General features: G+C 32.9%; 1 protein-coding gene across 1 annotated transcript in view; it reads left to right on the forward strand.

Moving 5' to 3' along the window:
• LOC110995213 (nephrin) overlaps positions 1-22027 on the forward strand; it is a 333726-nt gene that overhangs the window by 240124 nt on the left and 71575 nt on the right. The window contains exons 8-10 of the mRNA XM_045630341.1: positions 2263-2407; positions 3147-3277; positions 21340-21499. Coding sequence (XP_045486297.1) covers positions 2263-2407; positions 3147-3277; positions 21340-21499 — 436 coding nt within the window. The remainder of the gene's footprint in view (positions 1-2262; positions 2408-3146; positions 3278-21339; positions 21500-22027) is intronic.

Here is a 22027-nt window from a genome sequence, read left to right on the forward strand (position 1 = left end):
CAGATGTTTAAATTTCATTAGTTTTTGTAGAAGAGAGATAATATTACTAGCGGATCCGAATTTTTTTAGTTTTAATTATTGTTGTGAGCAAAATAAAACTTTGTCTGATACTTTCAAAATATGAGGGTTTAATAATTACGTATAATTTGTACCTACTGTTTCTTAATTGTAAATACTTAAGTGCGTGCGTAGGCCCCAATAATGAAGGCTGTATTAATGTGTATTGAATCGTTTAAAATAGGTTGTACAGTTTGCATATTACTTGTAATGTAAATTAATATCTCGAATAACGTATGCCTTTAACCTTACGAAATTGTGAAATTCGACAAAATAAATTACCATTCCAAACCATTAAAATTACCGATAACAGCAAACCGATTAAACTTATCCTAGATATTATTCACACCGGAGAGCTATGAAACAATTATTCCTACGTCAATGCCAATGCGGGTACGCATAAACATGTCATACTCGTGAATGGATCATAAAATATCCGTACAATAATTTTATATTGATTGAGCGATGCGTCACGGCAAACACATTGTAAAATTTTGTTCGTCCCGTTTTGTATGAACACCTCAAATAATATTGAAATCAAAGGATCCATCGCTTAATATAATTTCGTTTCCCTCTTATCTGAAAATGCTTCTGTAATCGTGCGTGTTGAGTACAGCTTAAATAATAAAGATTATTATTTAATACGTTTGAGTGCATTAGTGGTCATACAATGTATGTAGCCTACAGTCTTATCAAAGTGACATACAAATTCAAAAGCCGAAGCATTTGTGTTGTTAATTCTCGTGTTGTTAAATCATTTCAAAGTGCATTCAGCAATGGAGCAGAGTAGTGGCTGTACTGTAGTTCAACGCAATAAGGACTATATTTCAGTGACACTAATTTTGAAGCCACAGCTGCGTTGATAATCAGAATTATGAAGCATCCACATAACGTTTTCGATTTGTTTCTCTTTAGAATTGTTCTAGTGCGATATTTTTATATTGAAAATTATGTTATTATAGGTACTGTTAAATAAAACAAAATTGGCACACACTAGGATATTTATAAAAGGGGACACAAAAGATTTAGCTAGCAAGATATAATAATTAAAATATATTAAACAAAATATTAGTATTTTTTTAGATTTTTTTATTAAGTTATGTAATCTGTTTTGGCTTTCTGTATTGTCTTATAATTATAATATATAGTCTTAGAAATAAATAATAATTTATTTAAGTATAACAAAAAAAATGTTACGAATTAAAAATATTTATTCATTAAATAAATTAATATGAGCGCCAGGAGACTTTGGTTTATCCTACCAAACCTATTATATGTAATAATCATATAATGTATAAAAGGTTTGTTGTTTGTTCAATAAATAGACCTCTAATTTGAGCATTTCCCAATGTTTATTTTTTTTCCTCATATTAAATTATTTATTTATTTCTTTTGTACTCCTACAGCTAACACAAAACACATATAATAGCAAACAAATACACCGAGAACATAGCCACAGATGGAATACATGATACATTATATAACAAAAAGATTTACAAAAGGGAACAAACGAACAAAGTATTTAATACAATTAACTAACTGATTAAATTTAATTAATTAAGCCTAAATTGGTTGTGTTGTGTAATGGTGTAAAAGTGTCGGTGTGTACGTGATGGTGTGTATGTGGGTCGTGCTTATGATGTAGATGATTTTGCGCTATGTATATTCTTAATACATGTTTTAACCACATGTTAAATAAAACTTTTCAGGTAGCTTCACACCAAATAAAACTAAACCTTAAAGTAATATATTTTTTTTAATTTAATAACATAATAAAAACATAAATGAAAGCATATCCCTGACTACAGTTATAACTCCAAAATTTTATATAACACACAATTTATAGAAATCACCCTCCATGTCTGTTATTTTTAGTTAAACAAAAATGGTATACCTGAAAAAATTTAAGACATTAGATATAAGTTTTGCTTCGTACAAGAATATAGTTCGAATTCAAATACTTTATAATAAGATTAGATATTAGCATTTTTTTTTATTTTCACATCATTATTACATTTTAACACATACTACTAATGCGATATAATATAATACAGAATGATATGTACAACGATTATCCAACAATTGATAACAAGAAAAAAATATATACAGATCGTATAACATAATGTACTGTACTAATTAATCTATTTCATCTCGAACAGAATGAATTATCTCAAAAAACCTAATTATTATATTTTATTGTTTCAGGAGGAGTTACGAGACAACTTGACTATCAGTGTCATGAGTTTCGTACCCACTCTTGATGATGACGGAAAGCCCATCACCTGTCGGGCGGAAAATCCAAACGTAACCAACCTATTTCTGGAGACAACATGGACTATTAGTGTCGTATGTAAGTGAATGTGTATTTTTTTTAGCTATTTATGACTGTATGGAGAAGAACTTAGTTTTCAATATCAAATTATACAGACAGAGGGAAGCGACTTTCTTTTTATCCGACTGCAGCGCCATCTTCCAGGCTTATTTGTGAATCTAAAACCATTTAAGGCCATCCACCCAAACGCGTACAAAAAAATAATTCAATTCAGTGAGGCCGTTTAAGTTCAGTGACATACATACACACAGTGACGTAGAACTATATATGTAAGCTATCCTATCTTTTTCATTAAATTAAACTGAACATAAAATATTTATAATAATAAAATGTGAAATACCGCTACACACACATACATATTAACTTTCCTTTTGAACACTTTGTCTATTGAGAAACAATTTAAACTGAAATATGATTCACCAATTATCGCTCGAAGGAATGTAATTTTACATAACAACATAACATTTCCAATTAAAAACATATCACGTTCCCAACTTACTAACAACAATATTATACTCGCCCACAAAAATCATATATATATTTCTTAAAAACTATCTGTGACGCTGTGTTCTCGAGAGACAAAAAAACGTGTGGCACTCGCGCTACGCCACCGATCTCGTATACGTCATCGTGTGTTAGGTTGTTTTCGTTACGGAATTTCTTGATTCAGCCGCCGCGCTCAAAGCCCATGGATAAAATCTATGCAATATCTTAAAAATCAGAGACACTGCAAAATGTTCCTTTTGATTTATTTCAGATCCACCCGTGGTAAAATTAAGATTAGGCAGCTCGCTGGCTGCAGGTGACATCAAGGAAGGTGATGATGTGTACTTCGAGTGTCATGTTCGAGCCAACCCAATGGTACGGAAACTGTCATGGCTACATGATGTGAGTAAATTCATTTTCTCATAACTTGCTTATTAAGTAGACTTTGGCAATTTTGATAGCAAATTAATAAGCTTTGTACGTCCCGTTTGGCAGATATTATAATAGACAGGATATATATAGCAATATTATACAATTTTGTATATAGTTTTATTAATCATTTCACAACAATATGTATACTTAGCTACTTATTATATAATTTACTTCAAATATACTATCTAGACTTCTGATAAGGTATAATATTAGAAACTCTTATAAAAACAAATAATGCTACAACCTTATAGGTTTGGGTTGAATCAGAGGATTGCTTATGTGTTGTGTGTGTGTGTTAGTGATCATTCTTATTCAAATACACAATATCATAATATAATCCAGTACATGTGACATTAGAATTCGGACATACGGAAATTTATCTACTCTCTTGATTGTGGTAGTCTCGGAATACGTGGATGTGGCATTTTTTTAACGAGGTGGAAATGCACTAATGCAGGCCCGCATCAAGAATATCGAACTTGACGCGGGGACTGTGGGGCTGGATCTACACTCAAAAACCCTCTGCTATTCAGAGGGGTAGCGAGACCCTACCCACTAAAAACACCTCAGCCCATCACACGCCCTTAAGATGGGCCCTCGGGGTTCGCTAGGCATTCTACCCAAGGACGTGGCTGTGGCTAGCTAACATACAAAAATCGTCATTCTGTAAAGCTTGAGAAGTACCCAGGAGACTTCTGCGCTCCTTGAAGAAGTCAGGCTGACTTAGTTAGCCAGGATTTTACGCACAACGCACTTAATGAGCCACCAACATAACCTTAAACCTACAAACCATGTTTGTGCAAACTTATAAAATTACTTAATTCACTCAACAATGTACCGTCGTAACTTATAATCAAATTGTACCAACAAACTAATAAAGAAAAACAAAACTCTTGTTAAAATGTTTGCTATAATTAAAAGATAGGGACTGTTAGACTAATGATATTGTGGAAAATGTCCAATTTCACACAACTGTATATTCTAACGTCCTGGGTTTAGATCTACTTAATTTACTATTATTTCAAATTGAATATATTGTATGATCTCTTTAATTTGAAGGATAATTTTTATCTGTTCCATCTAAAATATTTAGTTTGGAAATTCAAAAATGAAATTGCTATTTTTTTCTTTTAAAACAGTATTTACTATTATAATACTTATAGTAATAGAAAGTACATATTTATATATTTAGAATTTTACATTGTAATTGTCGCGTAAGTTAAGTTGTCTTATATATGATTGAATAAATAAATAACTAAAAGTCTTGAAAGTTTAAGAAATACTTAACTTGAAAAATTAATTATAAAACACAGAAAAATTCATTCAATCAAAATTTTATTCATAATATTTTAATCGTCTCTCCAGGCAGATTTTATCTTCACTCACAATTATAAAGGTAGATATTTATGTGTCTAGAGACCTAAAAACGACGGTTAGATTATCCATTCCCTACGTACAGATTTTTATCACATCTCATATAAAAAGGTCACTCGTTCGACTTATTTATTTTCATCCGTTATATAAAATCTAAGGCTTGGAGCTTCTAAAGGCGTTATCTAGGTCTTTTGTACCTGAAATAACAGTCTTTTGATATTCCCGTCTCCGCTTTGATAGTGGACAAAAGATTTACAATAACAAAGTGAGTAATCCATCGATGCTAGCGACAATCCCCGTCCTCCTCTCAGCACAGTAGCCGAGGGGAGGACGGGGAATAAAGTAATAGATGGCAGTGTTCGGTCCGATAATCGCTTTGTACCGTAGCTCGTGTTTTAATCAGCAATGTTCAGTCTGTTTTTTCATTTTTGTTTTGCTTTACCCTTTCAGGGGCAATCAGCCGCTCGTTGTTACACGGATCGTGATGCGCATCACCGCACTTCCTCGTTCTATACTTTGTTTGTTGTTTTTTGCGACTGTTATCTGTTTTGTGAGGATCACAGTTCAGTATCTGTTTAGCTGTTTGCGATTACTTTTGGATGGTTGATCTTTTTGTTTTTGTTCACTTGTTTTTTGACTTTAATTCTAACATGGTAATCGCTTTGAATAGAAAATTATAAGTATATAAGGCTGCATTACCATGTATACATTTACATTACCATGTATACATGTACATTACCATGAGGAAGGTATTTATTTTTATAGTCCAAATTTGAGTTTTAGTCCAAACCAACCACTGGGTCTGCAGATTCGAATAATTAGAACAGCTCGCCTAAACGGTGACATCTGGTTCGTCATCTATATATATAAAAGAAAGTCGTGTTAGTTACACCACTTATAACTCAAGAACGAAAGAACAGATTTGAGTGAAAATTGGTATGGAGGTAGCTTAGAGCCAGGAGACGGACATAGGATACTTTTTATCCCGTTCGACAGCGTTCCCGTGGGACTTGACATGAAACGTCAGTCACTATAAAAAGTGGTATAACAAATAAGAATCAGACTTGGAATAATAAAACGCAAATGATAGCTATGTAATTGACGTATAATGACAGCTATGTAATGACGTATATATGACAATTTGATATTTGTAAGAAATCAATATTCAAAATATTTCTATTAAATAAATACGTTTAATTATTTTTACAATTTACAATTTAATTATAATGATAGTGCTATTGCCCATTCGTATAAACAGTGAAGAGAACTATAAAACTCGGTATTGTCGTATGTATACAGTTCATCCAAAGAATGATGAATGTTTCTATTTGTTGTTGTTGTCGAATGACGCATTTAATCGAGTATTGGAACGGGAACGTGAATATGATCACCAGGAATTAGATTTAGTAGTTCAAACGAATGTACCCCTGTTGAAATACCAACAAAAGGAAGTTTATGATACTTTAATGAAGGCAAACGATGATGAAAGTGGTGGTTTATATTTCCTAGATGCCCTTGGTGGAACTGGCAAGACATTCCTCATGTCATTAGTTTTAGCAACTGTTCGGGCGAGATCCAACATAGCGGTTGCAGTTGCTTCTTCTGAAATAGCAGCCACATTGTTAGAAGGATGCCGTACGGCTCATTCAGAATTAAAATTACCGTTAAATCTTCAAACTATTGGAGAACCAACGTGTAATATTGCAAAACACTCAGCAATGGCCAAAGTTTTAGCGGCATCGAAAATCATCATCTGGGACGAATGCACAATGGCGCATAAACGTGCATTGGAAGCACTTAACCGAACATTAAAAGATTTACGCAATGAATCGAGATGTTTTGGAGGAGCAATGATTTTACTGTCTGGCGATTTCCGCCAAATACTGCCAGTAATTCCAAGATCTACGGCTGTCGACGAAATAAACGCTTGCCTCAAATCGTCAAATCTATGGCGCTATGTGACGAAACTGCAGCTGACAACAAACATGAGAGTTACATTGCTTACTGATAAAAAAGAAGAAAAAGAATAAAGATGTAGATGACCTGAACTACATAATGGTATGCGTTTGGTGGTTAGAAAATTGAAGAACAATGTAATTTACGCTACGATAATGATAGGAAAATTCAAAGGTGAGGAAGTTCTTATTCCGAGGATCCCGATGATCCCAACCGATATGCCGTTTGAATTTAAAAGACTTCAATTTCCGATACGTCTTGCATTTGCCATGACCATCAACAAATCACAAGGCCAATCCTTAAAAGTTTGTGGTTTAAATCTAGAACATTCATGTTTTTCCCATGGTCAATTATACGTGGCATGTTCACGGGTCGGAAGACCATCAGCGTTGTTTGTTTTTGCGCCTGATAATAAAACAAAAAATGAAAAAATGTGTATCACAAGGTACTTAAGTGAAGAGCAACCTATGTACTAAAATACAGAAATAATAATGAATGATTAATGTAGGTATTTAATTTTTTTGTATTTTTTCCAATAAAAAAACCCAAACTGCTTATTTATTGCCATTAAGGCGGAACAAAGTTCGCCGGGTCAGCTAGTTTTGGATAAAAATGGTGGGTGTAAGTTTAACTCCTAAAAACGTAGTGTATCCATCGCGATATATTACCTATATTATCAGTACTACATTGCATTGGAAATCGTTCAGCATTTTTAAGCATCCATTCGTCCGGCTTGCGTCGACACGCCTCATTGTTTTATATGTGATTGTTTTTGAAAAATGGCTTCGTCCCCTGCGATTCGCTCGAATTAAAGCACAGAATTTACTGCTCTCGTTTGCAAAACATCGCCCCTGTTGGATTTTTACAGACAACAAATACCAATGTCCGCGTTTGTTTGTTCACCGGAAAGGTCTGTGTGTTGACACTTGTACTGCTGTAGCATTGTAGTGTACGTTGTTTTTATTATATTTAAATAACGATTACAGTTTTTACGGAGTTGTTTCATATTTGAATTTCTGCGAATTCACATATTTATAAAGGCTTGAGGTAGTTTCTATTATATTTCAAGTATAGTTTCTTATAGAAATTAAAAACATTAATTGATTTTTAGAGCGTACCGAATCTTAAAAAGCCGGCAACACACTCGCGAGCTCTCTGTTATTGAGTGCCCATGGGCGGCGGCATCACTAATCTTTAGGTGAGCCCCCTGCCAGTTTGTCTCGTTCTATTTAAAAAAAATACTATTTTATAATTTTAAAATGAGATTTTCAATCAATATTATTATTAAATGCGTATCTAAAATAAATTGGTTATACATAAATAAGAACCCAATAATTTAGGAGGTCGTCACATAATGGCGTAGTAATTATAGTCGGTAATGGAGGCGGTCATCTCGCGAGGGTCACTTAAAAGCTTTCTCGACGCCATTCCGCCCCTTCGCCCCAGCGGACCCATATTTTTCGCTATTAGCGCTAATATTATTTTATACTTCGAAAGACCTTTTTGTAATGAAAACATAACATACGAAATTTCTTTATAATTACAGTCTTCAATATGAATAATTTTTGCAGAAAGCCAGTAATCACGCCCGACACATCAAATTTTGTGTTTGGTTTTAAAGTCTGCAGCTGGCATCTCAGCGCATAACCTGAATGCTTTATACTAGGTTTGAATCACGTATGTAAAAAAATATATTGATTTTAGATATTCGGGAATCATATGTTGTACTAAATTTTGACTATAATTCTTTCCCTGTAATCTAAAATGTATATAATCCCAACATTACGTTGTATTATAGAGTAGAAATATAATAGCTCCCTAGCAGACAGCGTGCGAGTATTAGTCATGAGGTAGGTTCGAAGTGTACACCAATAGACTTTCTGTCTATATGCTCGTTCAAAACACCGCGCAAAAGTCCCATTAAATTGACTGCGTATGTGGCTGATCACCGCCTATTAGAAAATATTACGATATAGATCTAAAAATGTAAGACCAAGAGTTGTAGAGCTGCGATACAGTTCAGACATACTAACGTATTGCTTATAAATATTTATAAATGCAATCGTTACTTACGAAAAAGCCAACATTAGTAAGTACGTACGCGGCCTGACTGCAAATGATGTGAACGCGACGCGTTTTACGCGAAATAGAGTTTTAGCCATAAATCGTGATATTCAAGCGGACGTTTCCTGCCGTATATTTGTGGCAATCATGGAAAAACACTGCATATTTTATTAGTAGAAATGTGTAGTTTTAATACTGAAATATTTTTTACGTTAAATTGGTAACTAAATAAGTTAAAGTTGTAATTTTAGAGATACTCGGTTTTCTTATTGTTGATTAATTTTTGATTGTAATTGTATTGTAAAAATTAATATTAATCATTGTGCTTGAACTTTAGATTGTAATTGTATTGTAAAAATTAAAATTAAGCATTGTCTGAGGCCAGATACAAATCTAAATAAGATCTGTGTACAAAATTAATGTATGGTCGGGGCAGAATACGAAATTCCACCCGTATCGCCTCGACGTCCGCCGTTCCACAACTGCGCGTTTTTCAAGGCAATTTTTGCCGCGCACCACCACTTTGTGGAACCAGCTGCCCACAAGAAAAGAGCGTATCAATGTTTAAAAGGCCAGCAATGCACTTGCAAGATCTCTCGCATTGAGAGTGTCCATGGGTGGTGGTAGCACTTAACATCAGGTGAGCCTCCTGCCCGTTTGCCCCTGTTCTATAAAAAAATTAAATATATTGTTTCTTTTGGCTTTATTTAATAAATGCATTTTAGAAAACGATGAATTAAGGTTTTTATAACAAACGGGCAGGAAGTTCACCTCTTTACCTTATATAGCCCTTCAATAAAGTTTACGAGTGCATTGCCGGCCTTTTATATTACTTTTATTTAGACTATAGTGTCATTGTCAATTTTTAAATTTATGTCAATAAACTGAATTTGTCGATTACATATATATGTATATGTATATATATATATATATATATAGAAATATATAATTTATCACGAGAAGCATTTGATTATATACAAAGCTTAAAAATTAAGATGACACGCTAGCATTTAACACGTATATCTTATGTAAGTTTTTACAACTATTTATTCATATATACAAGAAATTCCTGTCGTGATAAAATATGACAAGTTAATGAAAAATGTTTTCAAGTAATACTGAAGAAACGTGCGACATGTTGGGAATGTGCGAACAAGTTGTTTATAAGTGCACCGTGGAGCGACACTTATTCATACACAAGTTTGTCGGGACATTTTTCATTTGAGAAAACGATATACCGTGTATTTAAAACAGCCGGGTATTTATAACTTCCACAGTTGATATGTTTGGTAGAAGTTTTTATTTTAATCTCTATATCTATAAAATTTTCGTGTCATTTTGTTCATTTCCATTCCTCCGAAACGGCTCGACCGATTTTTATGATTTTTTTTATGCAGTAAGTTTGAGAATCGGCTACTATCTGTATTTTAAACCTAAGTAGCCCGAACTATACCGAAATATATTGTTTTATTTTTAAACAAAATTTGTTGTTTTTTATTTTTATATGATAGATCATCAAAAAATACTTACAATCCTCAAATCTTAATAATGTATTATTATCAACACAAGTCCATATTCGTTTAGTTTAACTCATACTACAGCTATGATACATGCATCTATATATACAATATCTACATATATCCTAAGATACAGGTATCACTTATTCCACGCCCACCCATCAACAAGAAAGACAGAAGGTGTAGGCCGAGGGACGAAGCCGGAGTAAAAAACTCTCGGTACTCTTTTAAAATAGAAAATCATCAAACAACACTTATTTTAAAACAAATATCGCAAATTAATTAGAAATAGCCTGCCGAGACTGGTTCCAGGCCTTTTTATCAACTAGATAATTGTAAACTTTATAGCCTTTTTTATCTAAGACTCGAAATACAAAAATATTTTTTATTGAATTGATATGTCAATCGATTTTGATAAACATTTATGTTGGATATTGCCTGTAACAGTTAATTTGCACATGAGTGTCTTCGACTGCTTTAGACTGCCTAATTAAAATAAATAATTTGGAAATCAATAATTGTAATATTAAACATTGAATACCGTTTTTATCGCACAACGTATTGAAGCTATTACATATGTATATATGTTTGTCTGAAGTCACCCGAGGCGGTGCGTCTAGATTTCCCTAGACTACCCACTTTCATGGATCACTGGAGTGCTCTGTTACATAAATTGCTTTAACAATTCAACATACATCTTGGCATGAGTTGTATGACAATTAATGGCTTTGTATTCGAAGTGTTGGAAGTGAAGGAAGTAAAATGGTAATGGGCTGGCCGCATTGATGACAATCTAAAATACTTAGTATTGGAATGCCCCAGTGGGGAAAAAAAGAGAGGATGCCCACCATAAATAGGATAGCGGGAAATAATCGTTTCAAGGAATAGGTACAACTGGAAGAATTTGAAAACTGTATTCCTCATACGGCATCAAATAGAAATATCTATTAAAGACCATACAGAGAAAATACGAGCGTTCTATATGGTCGTGGTATGACGAAATCGCAGTGTTTTGTTTTTGTCCGCACCCGAGCTTTGAACACATCAGAGACATTGGAGTATAGTATGAAGTCTTAACATAAATTTGTACATTATACGTAATAAAATCAACCACAACCCTCGCTTAATTGAAACATTATAGAGCATCTCTCATTCAATATTAGCTCTTATCTCATAATAAGGCTTGTTTCAACAACTAACCCCTTCACACATAATGCTTTTTGCTCGACGACTCCCTTGAGATCCGACCCGCAAAACACGTTCTAGCCTAAGAGCTGCTGGACGTTTTGTACCTCGTTATTGTAGTTATTGGTCACGTGGGGAACGGGTTTTAGACTAAGTTTCCTCGAAGATTTTTATCGTTTTAGCCTATGCTTCGAAGTTTAGTAAGGTGAAACTTGCTTTTTGTTTGATGAATGAATAAAGGTTATGTACGTTACTCAGGAAATTTTTCCCATTGAATAGTCACGGAGCCGCTCAAAATTTTTACAATTAAAAATCTTTGTACTAAATTGCATTTTAATAACATTATAATAGCATTTACAATGAAAATGTAGACACCATTGCTCTTATTTTTGTTCTTGAACGTGAGTCGACAATAAATTTATTTCAATCATCCTCTGACCGATCTTGAGGTTGTTACAGATTGATTAAAGTGCGTATATTTTAAATGTTTTAATGATTTTGACAGAACAATCTGAGATTTCTGTGTTGAAATTCTACATTTAGACCATTTTACATCTGGCCTATATTAATGTGTACTAATTTTATATTTAGTTCTATTATTATGAAATCACTACTCAACATGACAAAAAGACGATATGAAACAATTTAACACATTTATGTATCTGGCTCTTAGTCTATCGTTATTATATAATGAATTATATCTCGTGTGCCGCGTATTATTTGTTTATTACTACTCACGCTGTTAATGATCGCGAGATTTGAACCCAAATAAAGGGAACAAGGAAATTCTGTGTACATGTTCTCTTAGACGTAGAAATTCATCTCTTAATTACTTTATATGCATATTTATTAAGCGTGCATTTTGCAGCCCTAATATCGTGAGTTTTACTTTCGTTTTTGAAGTGACAACGTGTTATAATTCGATGGAGCCGGCTGCACACATGAAAAAAACGTCGTTACCTCGCTCTGTAGCGTTCCATTTAGGGCTTGAAGTGCAAGCGAGAGCGTGGATCGAGCGACAAAGAGGCAGAATCGGCCGCCGCGTTCGGCAGTGTTTGTTCGTGAAAAAAATGACATAATTGTATGCGTACAAATAAATGTAATTTGATCAATTCAATTGTGATCTCCATTTAGTTCCTTCTCTGTATATATACAAAATATCTATATAACAAATAAAATTAAAATTTTCTTTTGAAAAATGCAACCATTCCATCAGTATTTTCTTTTGACGTTGTCAAATAAATAAGAGAATTTGTATGTTGCCTATGCAAGAGGAAAGAAAGCAAGAAAGTACTTTGGTATAAGGTGCTTCTTTTCTTTTACATGAAAGGGACTCAGCTCGACTGGTCTTTTCATTGATTGTCTTTCTTGTGCAATGAAAATCACATATTATCTGCTTAATACAAATAAGGGATGAGAGATACAGGTGTTGTAGCTTTAGTTTTTCTCTCTGTTTAGATTCATTAATAAAAAAATTTAGTAAACAAACATGTTTAGTAAAGGTTTGTTTAGAAAAACAAGTGCTGGTGCGCCTTCAATTGTTTTTTATCTTCCATAATTCAGATACCACAGCACATGGAGTTGCTCTCCTGTTCTCATGATTGTAGACCGGACTTGGTTGTGTGGATATATGATAATTATGTAATAATACGTACTTGTGTATCTATTGTACAGCGATAAAATAATTACTTAGTCAATATTACGGGTTCCATCTAAAGTGATGAATTTTGCAATTAAACGACAAACCTTATACCAGACTAATTCCTAGTCCTCGAATACTTCAGATAGCTTAAATAGCACCTTCTATAATTGCATTCTAGTTAAACAGTGCAAGCTGCAAGTTAGGAAATTTCAAATCGATTGGTCATATACATTAATAAATATTTGATCGGAGTCCGGTATTTTGTTAAGATTATGATTTATACATTTTGTTGATGAATAAATAATCTACTAGAGTTTTTAACTTGCAATATTAGTCCACTCTAAGTATACTTATATTATAAACTTGAAAGATTTTATTTTTATATTTTGTTATAAAACCGGTACAATTAAAATAATTAAACATAAAGGAAGGCGCACGTATACGCATGATTAAATATCAGAGTTGAAATCTAATTCCTGAGGTCGTTCAGTCACCGGCTGTGCAGCAAACAATATGTCTCAGTGCCCACTTAACTTTGGCCCAAATATTATAAAAATAGTGATCAGCTGTCGGCCAAAGCTAGAATAGCCTGTTTGTTATAAAACATAAAATGATAAATTCATTTAAATTTATTTATGTCGCTACGCCCGAACCCAATAATTAATCAACAATCTCAGATTGGAAGCAATCTGACATCCTTGACAGTCAATCGATCTCCTATTTTCATCTCAATAACCAAACCCTACGAAGGCAATCCATTTTTGGCGACGGATAGAATGAACTTACACTCATATTTGATAATAAATATAAGCCAAATAAAGTAAATAAAACCGTACAAATAATATTTATATATACACGTCTAAGTAAAACATATTAAATAGCTTTTTAATTATTTTAAAAACAGTTTATTGGCACAGTTGAACTGTCATTTATATACACAGGTCTATCGACATGCACCGATCCGACCTACCATGGATAGCTTGGATCAACAGATGGCTATTACAATCCGTGGATTGGTTATTGGCACACTTTAATTAATATGACTATCTCAGATGGTAAAAAATGGAGTAAGTAAACAGAAAAATTCAAGAAGGAATCATGCAAGTAAAATCATTAACTTAGCGAATGTTTAAATATTTAAATTTGTCATTTGATGTCGTACTAATCATTAAGAATTTAGAAATACGACACACATTATCAAGTAGTAGTAGATCTTCGCAGAGTATTCAATGAAAGAATCGCAGAATCCTATCAAATTAATTATAAGCAAAAACAAACTCCAAAGCATCAATTCTAATTACCAACCGAGTTAACATGTTCTCTGAAGGCGATGAAGTGAAAAACATGGGAATTGAATGAGAGGGAAAGAAGCAGTGTTTTCAAAGGATTATCGTTGTCAGACTTTGAATAATCCTCTTTGATGTCTTCGTATAATTTTGGCGCAATTCCTAACGAAACTCAGCGGGATGTTTTACCAATAATTTGAAGTTTGAATTTACAGAAAATATGGTGATGAATTCTTGACTTTATGGAAATATTAAGGAGACCCTTTTCAGACACAAATGTGTGATTCCGTCGCTTTAATAACTTTATTTCTGTAAGAGAGAAAGGAGTTCATTTGTTTAAAGAGTGTATTTTGACTTAATTCGTTTTGATTATTAATGGGATAAATATTAAAAGGTAAATTAACCATATTAGGTAAAAAAACCATATATTATTTGCAACAGTGGTTTTTCACCTTTGTCGTATCGTAATTTTCTGGTCTTGGGTTTTCAATCTGGCTGTTCAAACCAAGATCATAGGGAATATTAACATATTGTACCTGTACACAATGTTTGGCGAGTTCCAATATATTATCAACTTTAAAATACGCATCAAACCACAAACTGTGACAATGACTGAACAGCGCCACAACCCTTGAGCTGGCCGGCTCATGAGCTTGGACTACATCCGCATTTTCGGCAAAAAAAAATTTATTAGTAGAAAAAGTTCGCTCCCGAGATTATACCTACAACCTCAAGGATGAGAGTCGCACGCTGATTCCACTAGGCCACAAGTCGTGACATATTAAATATTAAGGAATAAGTTAAAACGAAACATGTCAGTCTTCACTGCTTCCGGTGTCAGATTAATTCGAAAAAATACAAAGACATTCTGTATATACCAAGTCGTCAATCAAGGAAATATTAAATGCAAAGAAGAGGTTTTGCCTCGCCCCGGCATTTTATTAAAATTCCTGACACCGACGGCTTATGTAAGTACAGGGTACCTTTGAGGCACTCACGTATTTCGCGGCTTTTGTCTTAAATTCTCCACGCTGTTTGGGATATAAATAATATTTTAATTTGAATCATGGACTTGAATGTTAACGGGTCGTTTTGTATACAAATGCAAAAACATTTTATGATCAAGAAAATTTCTATTTGGTAAATGAAGTCAGATATTTATTATGTTATACAGGATTTGTAGAGCAGTGTTGGCCTAGTGGCTTCAGCATGCGACTCTCATACCTGAGGTCGTAGGTTCGATCTCCTGCTGTGCACCAATGGAGTTTCTTTCTATGTGCCCATTTAACAATTACTCGAACGGTGAAGGAAAACATCGTAACATAGATCCAAAAACTCGACGACGTGTGTCCGGCACTGGAGGCTGATCACCTACTTGCCTATTAGATTTAAAAATGATCATGAAACAGATTCAGAAATCTGAGGCCAAAACCTAAAGAGGTTGTAGCGCCACTGATTTATTTATTTTTTTATAAACATAAATAGGTATGATTAAATTTGACAAATAACTTACAATGGTTTTCTATAACCACTCGTTAACATAAATCAAAATGATTAATATAGCCAACACATTCGACTGAAAAATCACACCTATTTCAAGACGTTTCTTTCATAACAGTGACATTATTACGTAATTATTTTTACTAGTGACCCCAGAGCTGGTGTTTTCCACGCTCAACGAAGTATCGTAATACAGTGAGAAAGTACATTTTTTATAATTTTATTTATTCAAAGCTATAATTATAATATAAGTTAGTACCAATTCTGATAAGACTGAATACGCTGGTACGCCTTACGATCTCTTAATCATGGTGGTAGTTTCTCTAATAAAGTTAATGACTCTACAAACACAAAAAAACAACATCGTCGGTAAATGAATTTTACCACTACTGTAAAATGAAATTCTACAAACAATTTCTTTGTATTTTGCGGTTCTGTCATTTGAGTCGCCCCAAAAGCTCCTTTTGTCGTTCGCTCTTCAATCTCAGTCTCAAATTACTGCCATCAATTAAGCTCTAAAGACGACCAAAACATCAGCCCACGGTATTAACTATGCACGAGACGTCAAAATAATAAGGCGACACATTAATTTTAGCGAACACTTTGAAACGAGAGAATACAAATAATTCAAACTGAAAAAGCCGGCAGCGCGCTTGCGAGCCTTTTGGCAGTGTGAGTGTCCATGGGCGGCGGTGTCACTTAACATCAGGTGAGCCTCCAGCTCGTCTGCCTCCTGTAATTTAAAAAAAAAGGTTTAAATACCAGCATTTAAAAATATTTAGTATTTATGTTAGTCTAATAAGAGTAGGCTTTACTTGATTTACTCAGACCATTTCAGAAATAAAGCATAAAAATTTATTTAACCCTCATAGATCGGATATCCTAGAAGTTTTCGTAACGAAAAAGCTCGTCACAAATGGTTTTTCTATCTATAATAATAATATCAAAATTCTGTCTTCCTCCTCCCTCCTCTTCTCCCTTATATGTGAATGAAACTTAAATTTTCTTTAAAAAAATCAATCCTATATAATTTTAAGCTAGTTAGATTTCTAATGTAACTAATTATAAATAATATTAAAATGCAACTCAGGTAGGTACGAAATTATATGTAGTAGCAAAAATAGAGTTAATTTATGATTTTTGTTTATTAAACAATATTTATTACGATTTTCATACACAAAAATGACAAAGTTTTCATATGAATACTTTGGTATTCAGGCCACAGCCGACCCTAATTACACTGGGAACTTTATGGCTCCACTCTAGATACCGTCTAGTTACATCTTGCCTGCCTATATCTGTGACAAAATATTAACTTTACTACCTTTTATATACAATACGGTCTAACAGGATTTAAAACTTTTATTAAACTTAAAAAAAGTTGCGTTCTTGACTGAAGTTATAAAATATATGTCAAGCATTCGTTCTAGAATTTAATAACAATACTTTATTCATTACAGAGTAATGGTTGAGATAAAATTTATCTAACGTTAGTGGTGACAAATGGGAAAATAGAATACAATTATTATGTGGTACATGGTGCATGTTTGAACCAATTCAGAAAAAAGTAGTCTTTGTCTTACATCTAATCAAACAAATTCGTATAAAACCTAAAGTATATGAGTATGCGATTGGGTGTGTGAGAGTATAGAGACTGAGATTTACTTGTATACCTACACTCTACATTTGAGACTGTGGGAGATGTTAATAAGCGTGCGTTGTATCTGTGTTAGTGTGCTTTTAAAACATTATCCTTTTTTGAAAGCTTCTAACCTTTTTTTATTTATGTTCTTTATTTTTTTATAAAGCACCCGTAATTATTAATATACTTTTACATAAGGAATATTTTAGTTACAATATATATTCAAGTAAATATCAGACACTCACATTACTCGACCGTTTGGTGTCTTGTACAAAAGGGAATAATAAAATTAGATATAATATTACTTCAGTAACATTATTTATAAGGTTTCATGTCACTTTCTCGACGTCTGTAGAATTCTGACGAGATTATATAACCCAATTATCTTATAAGACAATAATGTACTTACCGTGTTTTAGTGACAAAGGAAAAATAGCAGCTATTGTGTTAAATATTTTCGTACAAATTAAAAAAAACGATTTTTTTGAAAAAAATACGAGTATAGTTTAAGTGTCTCAAGTATTTGAAATAATTTAAAAGTCACAGTTTGAATTAGTTCTGAATTTGTTACCCGTTCATGCAAGATTCATTTAAATGAAATATATGGAATTTAGCAATGTTCCAATTAAAATTAGGTTTTTATCGCTCATTATACTTGCCCCAGTTTGCCTTTCTAGTCAAAGTCAAAATCATTATTCATTTAGGTAATATAAAGTACACTTATGAAATGCTTAGTGCTTCTTATTTTACGCATACTGCCAGTTCTCATGGGCGTAAAACGGATGAGAAGAACTGGCAATAAACTCTCCGCCTCTGTTTTTAATCGCCAAGTTTTCGCTTTACACAATGTTTCAAAGCAGTATTACACCATGTTCCAAATGACATCTTTAATAAATAATAATTAATTTATATTTTAAAAAAATAACAAAGATTTGTAATCAATGTAACCCGTTCATGGTATGGTACAGATTTGTATGACTGACAATATTAAAATGGTTTCAATCTGCAACTATACGCCCGATTATCAGTACGAAGATCTGCCATGAACAACTAGCAAGCAAAGGAAACTATTTTATTGTTATAGAATTGAAAACTCCAAGTAATCAAATGTAACAGTTCCTACGTAGAAACAATTTCACATCTTCAAAGCGTATATAATTTTAAATCCGTGCTTCGATTAATAACAGAATCCCAGCAGGTAATTCCTGAACGCTTTTGCACCGGAAACCCCGCGGTTTCAATGATCTCCGGTACGTCATAATGGACACTCACGATCCAATTTACACTCCTTTCACGGTGAATTGATTCACCGATAGAGGTCGCTTGATGAAGTAATGCTCTTTTGAAATTAAACGACGACGCTTCAAGTAAAACCTTTAAGGAATTTATTGCTAAGTAATTTTACTATTTTGATTTAATTCTTTGGTTCACCATTGCTGAAAAGCAATCGAAACGTTTATATATTTTATTTAAATGTATCCTTTCTCGTGATTTTACTTATCATCGTATGAATATAAGGATTGACGTAAATAGAACCATAGACAGTAAGTTATAGAGTGTGCCTTTCATCTTCTGTGTAGTACGATCCTACTCCAATATTAAAAAACATTCACAAATATTATTCACCCATATCTGTAAATGTATTTTACTTTTTACCGTAGATTTGTGAATCCATAATATCTATTGACATTGCTTAAATTAAAACCAGGTGCCCCAAAGTTTTATGTCTAACAACTTATTCAAGGTCGTCTGCTACGGTGCGCCAAATTAATTTCCATCTAACCTCGTAAGACATATATAACTTGGTGTAATAAACCTTGAAATCGTATAACCCGGTACGTTACCTACTATTCTTACCCATTATATTTTACTATAGTAAAACTAGCTGCCCCCGCGAATTTTTTTTCTCCTTAATGTGATTTTACTTAGCCTACCTATATAGGATATACCCACATGAAACATTTAGCTATGGTGCCCCAGAGACTGTTCGATTTTCCGTAATGAAAACTTATTAGCTTGTTCTGTATTTTTTTCTCCACTCTTTACTCTTTAAACATCAGTGTTCAATTCATAAGGTTTTAATAATTAACAAATAAAGAATAGGGTTTGATCGTAGAGGGGTGAAAATTAGGGGTTTTTGTTTGTTGTATCAATAGAAATACAAAAAGTTTTGTGTAAAATAAATTCTTTAGGAATAGACATTTAGGAGGCTTAATAAATGGTTGTTGTCTGATATGCACAGGAAATTTCACGAAAATCAGTCGAACCGTTTCGGACAAGTTTACTTACAAAAACCGTCACTCGAAAGTTTTTAAGATTACAATTTTGTCTCTAAATTTGCTAATTTTCAGTAGCTTTACTGGTCAATGACTCAACCTCTTATGCCAAACGCTTAAAATAAGGTTTAGATTTGAGTACCGAATGGAGTGCCCTGTCTCTAAACACCAAGGAATTTAAAAATATTTAAAAAACATTACATACTACATTTTAAGCATTCACTATACTTCCAAAACTCACATGAACTTTACATGTTCAAAATCAACCATACGACGGCAGCCTTGTAAAATGTCTGAAACTTTCCCGAACGATTCAATAAACGGGGCATAATGTAACTGTTTTTAAAAACTGACAAAGCGATTCCCTGACAATTGTCACAGTGAAATTTCTATTTTCAATTCACACAGCTACTTTCAAACCGTAAATGTCTTTTTCAGTTACAATGTGGCTGTTTTATAAAAGCTCTTTGTGCTTTTTTGACCGATTGCTAAAACGTGTTTTTAACTTTGTTACATTAGCCTTTACGAATTTTACGTGTTTATTATTTAATCATCCTGATAATAATGCCAGACATTGGGTTATTATCTGTATAACTAATTAATAATTAGCATCTTTATAATAAGGTAGACAGTTCGCTTATGCTACGAAAATAATATTGTAACATATTATGTTAGTATATAGTTGATAAAGACAGATACTTTCCTTTTTTTCAGAAGCTTTCCTTATCTTAAGTAAAAAAATCGTATTAAAGCGAAATAAAGTTCGCGAACGCAGATAGTTTCTTTTTATTTATATTTATACTTATTTAGTACAAGAAACAAAATCAGATTAATTCACAAGTTATTTTTATGAATGAAATACCAATTTGAATACATCTTAATAAAAATTTACTTCCTGAAACTACTGGAAAAATATAATACTTTGAATATAATTACGCATATTTTACGTTGTTATATTAACACAATATGACTAAAAGGGTTCATCTTTCCCTCCAAATCGCATCTCTTATCTTCTAATAATTAGAAGTCTTTTGTTAAAAATAATCAGGCCTTTCCAGCACCCTTCATTTCATTGTAGAGGCCCAGGTAACAGAATCCTTTGTGTGCATAATCATATTCCCCTTAACTGCCGCCATTTTGTTTCGTAAAAAGGATTTACTATCTTTATTATGGAAAGAAATTCCGCACACAATTTAAAAAAAACTAGATTTTCTTCTCAATAATATACTTGAAAATGATATTGAATTAAGAAAACAATCATAACTAATTATAACAAATTAATATCCCTCATGTTTACAAATCAAACAATCGATTATAACTATTGATGTTAATCAATCAATTATTACGATGAATTATGATTTTTATTTCATTGACATGATGTAGTAAGTTGTAGCGATTTTCCTATTATTATTTAGGACAATTTACTCCCGGAGATTTTATTTTAGCACAATGTATGTATTACTTTATTGAAATATCTATAATGTGCCTACAATACATAACGCCATTTTGAGTGCTATTCGTCTACTATAAATAATTCGCTTGACTATTCGTTAAATTATTTTAATTATTAAGAATTGTCTTTCTTTTCAGGATCGCCCCCTAGCACACAATGCAACCGCACGCGTATTTCATAGTAACCAGAGTCTGGTACTGCAGAAGGTGACGAGGTATAGCAGTGGAAGATATGCCTGCTCTGCACTTAATGCTGAAGGCGAGACTGTCTCCAATGAGCTGCACTTCAGAGTAAAATGTATGTTCTGTTATTTCATAAGAAATTGAGATTTGAAGAGGGATTGTTGTGTTTTGGTCTCTTTCTTTCAAATTTTATTTATGCTTTGATAAAGAGAGATAGATGTTTATGTTTAAGAAGGTAAATGGATTCTTGGGTAAATGCTAAGGTTTATAACCTTGTAAGTAGATATAGCTTCTGGGTTAGATTAGCGACAAAAGTATAATTGTTTTAATGTGAGTCAACAATGGATGGTCAAGTCAGATGGGTTAAGAAGCGAGAGAGGTTTATCAGGACCGAGGTAAGTGAATCTGCCTATCTATTCGGTAGAAAGGCTGTATACATCCATAATTGATTTATTACCTAAATTCTTTAACTATAAAGCCTTTACGTAGACCTACATAAAGATTACATGACTATTCACACTAGCACACAATCAATTGAACAATAATGTATTTGCAAGAGTATGTTACAAAAATATAGTGGTACAATCTAAACTTCGCATATACTACCTCTTAAGTAACGTGAAAATTTCTCTTAAACTGTAGA

Source organism: Pieris rapae, chromosome 12 (assembly GCF_905147795.1).
Source record: "Pieris rapae chromosome 12, ilPieRapa1.1, whole genome shotgun sequence".
Classification (NCBI taxonomy): Eukaryota; Metazoa; Arthropoda; class Insecta; order Lepidoptera; family Pieridae; genus Pieris; species Pieris rapae.